Source organism: Sorex fumeus, unplaced genomic scaffold (genome assembly GCF_029834395.1).
Source record: "Sorex fumeus unplaced genomic scaffold, SorFum_2.1 ptg000041l, whole genome shotgun sequence".
NCBI classification, from domain to species: domain Eukaryota; kingdom Metazoa; phylum Chordata; class Mammalia; order Eulipotyphla; family Soricidae; genus Sorex; species Sorex fumeus.
In genome coordinates this window covers 6,336,544-6,345,473 of record NW_026606098.1, presented here as the reverse complement: position 1 = coordinate 6,345,473, position 8,930 = coordinate 6,336,544, and the positions used below count along the sequence as shown (strand labels likewise).

Here is an 8,930-nt window from a genome sequence, read left to right as displayed (position 1 = left end):
CCCTGATCTGCCAGGACAGCTTGTGTGCCAGTGTGAATGAGACCCAGTTCTTGCCCAGAAATGGGAGGTCACCCAATGTGAGCCTGCCACATGCAAGGCCCCGAATTCCATCCCTGATCCTGCATGTCCCCTCATCACTTCTTGATGGCCTAAGCACTGAGCCACAGGCCCACCATGTGGACCCTGCCGCTGAGGGACCCTGTCCCCCCAAAGACCTGAACCTGTTGGGTGCCCAGGGAGCTGGTGGGGTTTCTGCCTGTGCCTCCACTGCCCCCCCCCCCACCTGAGTAGAGGCTGAGGGCAGGCCCAGCACAGGCTTCCTGAGGCCCCGAGGACTATTTTGGTACATCAAGAAATAAGTCCGTAGGTCACAGGGTGGAGACCTGGGGGGTCACCCCAAGGTCACACAGACATGTGACCCTGACCAGGTCAGGATCAGAAGAGATGACCCCAGGCCCCACCTGGGGAGCCTTTCAGGGGTCCCCTCTGACACTCCTTTCTGCGGAGCCCACCTGGGGTGCTGGCTGGCCCCTGTGTGGGTGTTTGCGCAGCCTCCGCTTCCTGCCAGCCCAGTGGTTAATGAGCAGCCGGCCTGTGCACAAAGGGGCAGCGTGGCGCCAGCAAGGCAGTGAGTGCCCTGCGCCTGGAGGCCACAATGTCGCAGCTGGTGGAGTGTGTTCCTAACTTCTCCGAGGGAAACAACAAGGAGGTGAGGTGCCAGGGGCTGATAGGCTGAGAGCTGGGAGACGGGGAGCCTGCTGTGGGGCTGGGCGGGGGTCTAGTGGTGTGACAGGCAGTGTCCAGGCCTGGGCAGCCAGCCTGGGAGGCTTGAGCTGGTCAGTGAGAGGGAAATTGGACCCTACAGGCTGTTTGAGGTTACTATCGCCTCCCACATGGTTGTGAGGAAACTGAGGCATAGAACCAAGCTACCCAGATCCCCAAATTCCTGCCCAAGATGTATCTGTGTCGCTGGCTCCACCCCATACATTCAGGGACCACAGGGCTGGGTACACTGATCCTCTGTGACCTTGGCTTGAAGGGCACTTTCTCGGGGCCCCAGGTCCTCCCATCCATGCTATTTCCTGCCTCAGTTTCTCCGGGAGGCTTAGCGCCCCTCCTCGCCATCCATGGCCAGGAGGGATCCCTCTATGTTATGTTCTCTGGGTCCTAGCACCCATTTTCTTGACCTGGGATGAGACTCAAGTCAACCTTCCCCCAGATCATCGAGGCCATCTCCCAGGCCGTGGCTCAGACACCAGGCTGCGTGCTACTGGATGTGGATGCCGGCCCATCCACTAACCGCACTGTCTACACGTTTGTGGGGCGGCCTGAGGATGTGGTGGAGGGGGCACTCAATGCTGCCCGGACTGCCTTCCAGCTCATTGACATGAGCAGGCACAAAGGTAAGGCCGGGGGTCCCGGGCCCTGCAAGCAGGAACTTGAAGGTGCCACCCACACCACCTCCCTATGTCCGGCAGTCTGTGGGTCCCACAACTCTGGAGGGAGCCTGCCATCACCTGTGGACTCTGACCTTAGACCTGGTCAAAGGGCAGGAGTCTCGCTGCCTACAGTGGAAGAAGCCAGGCCCCGGGGGACTCAGGGTGACCCTGACTGGGAGAGAAGAAGCTGAGTTAAGGCACCTGGAGCTATGAGGGGACCCCCCACCAATGCCCGGAGCTCTCCCCACTCCGGTCAGCAAGAGCCGTACGTGCTGGGCAGCAGGACTGGTGGGTGCATGCGGGAGCCCCCAAACCCCACCTCTGTCCACATCCTCAGGGGAGCACCCCCGAATGGGCGCCCTGGACGTGTGTCCCTTCATCCCTGTGCGGGCCGTCACCATGGAAGAGTGTGTGCTGTGTGCCCAGGCATTCGGGCAGCGCCTGGCAGGAGAGCTGGGCGTGCCAGGTGAGTGAAGGAAAGAGTCTCCACAGCTGCAGGGACCAGTGAGTGGGAGACGGGGGTCCCTACAGCTGCGGGAATGGGAAAACACAGCCTGAGTCCCTCTGTTCAGAGGAAGGAGCAGGCCTCCCTCCCTCACTGTCTGCCCGGACCTATAGGGGGCTGCAGGGGCCTGGGTTAGCTGAGTGCCCACCATCACGAGGCCAAGTCAGAGGGAGTCCTGGGACATCATGGTCAGCATAACTCCTGCAGAAAATTGAACCCTCCTGGCTATTTGAGGTTACTGTCCCCTTCCCACATGGTTGTGAGGAAACTGAGGCACAGATCCCCGAGTCCCTGCCCTGATGGGAGAGGCCCAGCTTGTTTCTGAGCGGAGGATGAGCGGCTCAGCAAGTCCCCTAGCAAGGCCTTACCTCTCCACCTCCTGCAGTGTACCTCTATGGAGAAGCAGCACGGACAGCCAGCCGCCGGACTCTGCCGGCCATCCGGGCCGGAGAGTACGAGGCCCTCCCGGAGAAGGTGCCTGACCCCTGGGGGTGTGCCTCTTGCCCCATGCTGGACTTCCACGGGGGCCCCTCACCAAGGTGGGTCTCCCCACAGCTCAAGCAGGCCGAGTGGACACCTGACTTTGGACCCAGCACCTTTGTCCCCAGCTGGGGAGCCACGGTCACAGGGGCACGAAAGTTCCTTGTCGCCTTCAACATCAACCTGCTCAGCACCAAGGAGCAGGCGCACCGCATTGCGCTCAACATCCGGGAGCAGGGTCGAGGGAAGGACCAGGTGTGCTCCTTAGACACCCCACCCCAGGGCACAGGCACACCCACCCCTCAGGCACTGGCACCTGGGCGCAGGACAGAGGCTGGAGGTTTCCTGCCCACCAGCCTGACCTCAGTTCCAGGCCATGTGGGGCCTGAATGTTTGAGGGGAGGTCACCGACTTTGAACATTTTCCGAAAATCAGGTGGGTTCAGCTGCTGTCAATATGCCACAGCCCTCAGCATCCCCCAATATCTCCTCTGCCCCCAGTGCCTCTGGTCCCCCATGACCTCAGTGCTCTGATCTCCCATGAGCTCAGTACTCTGATCTTCCATGACGTTGAGGGCCAGGTCTCAACTGTGACTTCAGTTCAGAGTGAGGGAGGAAGAGGTGGGTAGGGAGGAAGGTGAGGAGGGAGAAGGTGAAGTGAGTTGAAGAGGAAGGAGAGGACAAGGGAGAGGAGGCAGATGAGGGTGAGGAGGAGAGAGAGGAGGGTGAGAAAGGTAGAGGAGAAGAGGAGGGAGAGTGAGGAGGGTGTAGAGGGAGGAGGGGGCAGAAAGGAGGAGAATGAAGAGGGAGAGTGAGGAGGAGGGTGAGGAGAGTGAGGAGGAGGGTGAGGAGAGTAAAGCCGGGAGGAGGGTGAGGAGGGCACATGCTGATGGCCACACAGTGGTGCCAGCCTGGAGGCAGAGCCAAGGTGGAGCCCACGTCCCTGTCAGGGTCAGATGGGGGACAGACCCAGTCACCTTCACACTAGACAGGAGAGGCTGGGCAGGGCCTGCGCTGGGAAAGCTTTTTCTTCGCAGCCAGGACTTCTGAAAAAGGTTCAGGCCATTGGCTGGTACCTCGAGGAGATGAATCTGGCCCAGGTGTCCACAAACCTGCTGGACTTTGAGGTCACAGCGCTGCACACTGTCTATGAGGAGATCTGCAGGGAAGCCCAGGCAAGTGGCAGGTGTTCCTGATGACCTGGAAGCTGTGACCTGTGTAATGCGCCACTTGTGTCGCGCACCAGGTGCTGCCCTGAACATCCACACTCCGTGGCTTGCAGGAGCTGAATCTTCCGGTGGTGGGCTCGCAGCTGGTGGGGCTGGTGCCTCTGAAGGCCCTCCTGGACGCCGCAGCCTTCTACTGTGCCAAGGAGAAGCTGTTCATCCTGGAGGAGGAACATCGGATTAGGCTGGTGGGTGGTATGCTGAGATCCCTGCTTCCAGGGTATCCTGGGTGCTCTCCAAGGGGCCCTGATCACCCTCAGTTGTCATAGTTGCCCCCCGGTGTTCTGGATGCCTCAGCCCCCCTCCCTGCCATCCCCACTAAGTCTCATTCATGGGCCAGAGCTCTCAGCAGCTGAGATGAAGTCATGCTGTGTTCACTTGAACAACACTATTGAGATATTCTCTAGGACCCCAAATATGTGGAATTCCTGTCAAAATATCCCGGGGCTCTGAACCCCAGTGCTCTGATGGGCTGGGCACACCTCCCCATCACTGGTATTTGATCTGTGATCTTGGGTGCTCAGATCCTGGGGACAGAGCTTAGAAAGTGGTTCCCTGGCTACACCCCCACTGCTGGCCATGGTCAGGGCCTGCCCTGACAGACCTGACAGACAGAGGATTGCTCTAGGAGAGGTTGCCAGTGGCATACGAAGCAAGCACCCTGCCCACTGTACTTCCACTGTACCATTGCTCCAGCTCCACAGGTTGATTAAAATATAAGTGTGCTTAGAGGCTGGAGCGTTAGTACAGGGGTTAAAGCACTTGCCTTGCATGTCGCCAACCCAAGTTCAATCTCTGGCACCACATATGGTCCCCTGAGCCTCACCAGCAGTGATCCCTGAGCACGAGCCAGTTCTGAATCCTGAGCATCTTTGCGCCAAAAGCCAAAAATCAAAAAATTGTGTTAAGGTCAGGAGAGGATCTCAAGTGGTGGAGCAGGTTTCTGACACATGGGAGCTCAGGTTGACTTTAGGTTGACCTTGCTTGAGGCCATGTGCCTGCCACAGAGCTGCCAGCCTCAGGGGCTTCTTGAAAGACAGGACCCATGCACTCCTCTGCTCTCTGTTCTTCTGCTTAATACTGGTCCCCAGCATCACCAGCGACTGCAGTCCTGTTCTCAGACTGGAACGACCCGGGGTAGGGGGGTGGAGGACTCAGACCACTGGGTGACACATTCTCGGTGCCTGCTCTGAGGTTCATCTCGTGGCTTCTCTCTGGTCTAGGGGAGGCAGCACCAAGGTGCTCCCCTGGGCCTGGGTCTCCTCGTGGCCCCTGCCAGCCCACATTGGGGCTTCACCTCAGAAACCCCATCTCACTTCCAGGCTGGTTTCTCCTGCACCCCTCCTGTCCCTTTTAGGCAGGGTGCACCCATTGTTTCTCTGGGTTGTGAGGGGAGGCCGGTCGTGTGGGTGAGTACCCTCCCCTACTCAGGAGAGGCCTGAGCAACTCGGCTGATGGAACCTGGCTGGGTTTACCCTTGTGTGGCTCAAGCCAGAAAGAGAGGCTGAATTTCCCCAAGTCGTCCTGCTCATCTTGGGGTATCCTATTTGGGCCTTCAGGATGACCCCTTTTTATTTTGGGGGCCTCCCAAGCAATGGTGAGGGGATCCAGGGGCCACTTCTGGTGCCACTCAAGACTGGTGGTTCAGGTTGGTGGCTCTGGGCTTGGGCAGCTGATACCCACACCTTGACCCTCAGCACCTCTGTGTGTGCCCTGCTCCTTGCAGAGGTCACTGGGCGCTACACTGAGAGCCAAGTGGGTGCCACCAGCCTCTCAGAGGGCTTCTCCCTCCAGTCACCTGTCACCTCCCCTCATTCTTTCCAGGTGGTGAACCGGCTGGGCCTGGACTCCCTGACCCCCTTCAACCCAAAGGAGCGGATCATTGAGTGAGTCTCCCCTCAGTTCTTTCACTTTCCACTGGGTCATTCTCCCACCACAGTCAAGGGCTGGACCCAGGTGTGAGATGCAGCAAGGTCCCCCAGTCTCACATACTCTCAGTGGGCTCCTGTGTGCTGCTGGTCTGAAGCAGGGGCCAGAGCCAACCCTCACCTCAGCAGAGACGGGCAAGATGGGACCCGTCCTGGGGCTGGAGCGATAGCACAGTGGGTAGGGCATTTGCCTTGCATGTGGCTAACCTGGGTTCAATTCCCAGCATCCCATATGGTCCCCTGAGCACCGCCAGGAGTAATTCCTGAGTGCAGAGCCAGGAGTAACCCCTGAGCATCACCGGGTGTGAACCCCCCCCAAAAAAAGAACAAGACCCATCCCTGAGCCTCATGTCCAGGGCCTCAGCCTGTCACCAACCCACAAGCCCCTGTTCCCCACTTGGCTTTGTCTGCCTGGCACCCTCAGGTACCTGGTCCCTGACCATGAGTCTAAGCAGAGCCTGGTGGACAAGCCCCTGGGCGCCTTCATCCAGGAGGTGGGCGCCCGCTCAGCAGCCCCTGGGGGCGGTTCAGTGGCGGCGGCCAGTGCAGCCATGGTGAGCAGGGCAGTGGGGCAGGAATGGGAGGGGGACAGGGAGAGGACTGGCATGAGTGTGGGGGGCATATGCCATGTGGTGGTGTCTCTGGACTTGTCTGGCCTGTTGCCAGGGTGCAGCACTCGCTTCCATGGCCGGCTTGATGACCTACGGCCGGCGCCAGTTTGAGCACCTGGACGCCACCATGCGACGCCTGATTCCCCCATTCCACACAGCCTTGGCTGAGTTGACGGCGCTGGTGGACAAGGATGCTCGGGCCTTTGAGGGTTACCTGGTGAGCAGGGCAGGGGAGGGAGGGTCTGATGGGTGAGGGGCCTTCGGGGACTGGGGAGGGGTTGAGGTGAGGGGTCTGGAGGAGAGGCCACCCTGGCCTTCAGGGCCTGGCCCGAGGCTGCTGCTCCACAGGCCTCTGACCCCAGGAAGAATCAGTGGTGCCTATTTGCACACGTGGTCAGGCCCGCACTCAGGGAGCTGACCGGCCTTGGACATGAACTTGCAGCCAGACTAGTGGGCATGCCCCAACCCCAAGGCCAGGAAAGCAGCAGCTCCCTCTGCTGCACCTGAAACCAGCGGTTTCACCCCCTGGAGGGCTTCCGGCCCTTGGTCGTACCAGGGTGTGGGATCTGCCCACTCTCCACACCAAGCTGTCAGGTGAGTTCCCGTAACAACCAGAAGGGGACAAGAAGCACTAATGCCCCCACCTTCTCTGCCAACCCATCTCTGTGGAGTCCCAGCCACTTAGGGGCCCCTGATAATGTTCCTCATGCACTCTTTGGTCTTGCTGTGCAGGAGGCAATGAAGATGCCCAAGGGCACCCCGGAGGAGCGAGACAGGTGAGGATAGGGGCACTTTTGGAAGTGGGGGCATCCCTGGAAGGTGGGGACAAGCCATGCTACTGAAAGGAACACTGCTACTGAAGGGGTACAGGCCACTAAGTGGGAAAACACACCCCTGAATGGACAGCATCGCCCTGAAGGGGCAACATGCACCTGGAGAGAGACAAGCTCATGGAGGGAGACATGCCCTGAAGGGGGGACACGCCTTGAAGGGGAACAGTACTGAAGGGAGATATGCCTTTGGGGGAGATAGGCCCTAAAGGGGGACATTCCTGAAGGGAGACAGTTCTGAAGGGAGACAGACCCTGAAGGGAGACAGTCCTGAAGGGGGATACTCCCTAAAGGGAGACATGCCCTGAAGGAACACATGCCTTGAAGAGAGACAGTCCTGAAGGGAGACACACCCTGAAGGGGGCCAGTCCTGAAGGGGGACACTCCCTGAAGGGAGACAGTGCCAAAGGGAGACATGCCCTGCAGGGAGACAGTCCTGAAGGGAGACAGTTCTGAGGGGAGACAGTCTGAAGGGAGACATGCCCTGAAGAGAGACAGTTCTGAAGGGAGACAGTCCTGAAGGGAGACAGTCCTGAAGGGAGACAGTTCTGAGGGGAGACAGTCTGAAAGGAGACACACCCTGAAGGGAGACAGTTCTGAAGGGAGACAGTCCTGAAGGGAGACATGCCCTGAAAGGAGACAGTCCTGAAGAGAGAGACACACCCTTAAGGGAGACACACCCTGAAGGGACACAGTAGTGAAGGGAGACAGTCCTGAAGGGAGATATGCTCTGAAGGGGGAACCCAGCTCTGAGTTGAAGTCACACTTGAAGGAGAGGCGGTTCTGCTGTCTGTCCCTCAGTCCTGGTTCTTTCTGTTCATGATCATGGGCCATGGGTGCATGCCACAGGCCGAGGGTCCCTGGACGCCTGGTTCTAACCATGCCTCCTATTCCAGGCGCACAGCGGCACTGCAAGAGGGGCTGCGATGTGCCGTGGGTGTGCCCCTCAGTCTGGCAGAGAAGGTGGCCTCTCTGTGGCCGGCACTGCAGGAGCTGGCCCAGCATGGGAACCTGGCCTGTCGGTCAGACATGCAGGTACACCCGGGGAGGGCATAGCACAGGGTGGTGGAGGCAGCCACAGGGGTGGGCACCAGGCGGGCCCCAAGCAGACCCGTGTCCCTTCCTCCTGCACCCCTTGCTCCCTTGACTCTAGGGCGCCTCAGGCTGGGGGTGTGGGGCAGGGCAGGGGGGGCTGCAATCCTATGGGCACCCTGCTCAAGGTGACCCTTGGGTTCCAGCCAGAGCCACTCACGGGGAGGGCAGGCTCCTCCCAGAGGGCTCTCCCTATCAGGGGCGCAGACCCTGCTTGGAGGGTCCCAGAACTCTGTGGTGAGAAGGGAGGCTGCCGCCTCACTCGGGGGCTCTGGGCAGCCCACCCAGACCCTGGTGCTCAGCTGGCTGCTGCCGCAGGTGGCGGCCAAGGCCCTGGAGATGGGAGTGTTTGGTGCCTACTTCAATGTGCTCATCAACCTGAAGGACATCACTGACCAGCAGTTCAAGGAGCAGGTGAGCAGTGGCCAGCCTGCCCTGGCTTGTCCGTCCTCGTTGCTCCAGCAGGACACTCCTGCCTGCCTGGACCACTGCCCAGCCGAAGCCGGCACAGGGCACTACCCCGTAGGCCAGGGACAGAGTGGGTGGCCTCAGGATAGACGGCTCTGCCTCCCGAGAGGACACTGCAGCAGGCAGAGCCAGAGTGGCGGGAGCTGACATGGCCCTCTGTGCAGGTCAGCCGGCGCATCTCCAGCCTCCTGCAGGACGCACAGGCCCAGGCTGCCCTGGTGCTGAACCGCTTGGAGGCCCGGCAGGAGTGACCCCTCCTGACAGATATCGGCCTGGTGGGGCAGGGGGTGGGGAGTGGGATCTGCTACGTGGGGGGAACCTGCATTCCCTTTGGCTTCCAGTAAAGTTGGGG

General features: G+C 60.1%; 1 protein-coding gene across 1 annotated transcript; it reads left to right on the top strand.

Annotated features, from left to right (window-relative positions):
• The first annotated feature begins 575 nt into the window (after positions 1 to 575).
• FTCD (formimidoyltransferase cyclodeaminase) lies at positions 576 to 8,915 on the top strand. The gene is made up of 14 exons (XM_056119543.1): positions 576 to 709; positions 1,220 to 1,403; positions 1,777 to 1,905; positions 2,330 to 2,418; positions 2,500 to 2,679; positions 3,461 to 3,598; positions 3,706 to 3,837; positions 5,474 to 5,535; positions 6,002 to 6,131; positions 6,244 to 6,405; positions 6,921 to 6,964; positions 7,915 to 8,053; positions 8,429 to 8,524; positions 8,743 to 8,915. Exons 1-14 carry the CDS (start codon positions 656 to 658, stop codon positions 8,827 to 8,829), a joined length of 1,626 nt encoding a protein of 541 aa, XP_055975518.1. The 5' UTR covers positions 576 to 655; the 3' UTR covers positions 8,830 to 8,915.
• Positions 8,916 to 8,930: the final 15 nt, after the last annotated feature.

Coding starts and splice junctions, on each gene's coding strand:
- FTCD (XM_056119543.1), top strand. CDS start 656: ATGTCGCAGCTGGTGGAGTGTGTTCCTAACTTCTCCGAGGGAAACAAC. Junction 1,404..1,776: donor TGACATGAGCAGGCACAAAG/GTAAGGCCGGGG, acceptor CCACATCCTCAG/GGGAGCACCCCCGAATGGGC. Junction 5,536..6,001: donor CCAAAGGAGCGGATCATTGA/GTGAGTCTCCCC, acceptor TGGCACCCTCAG/GTACCTGGTCCCTGACCATG.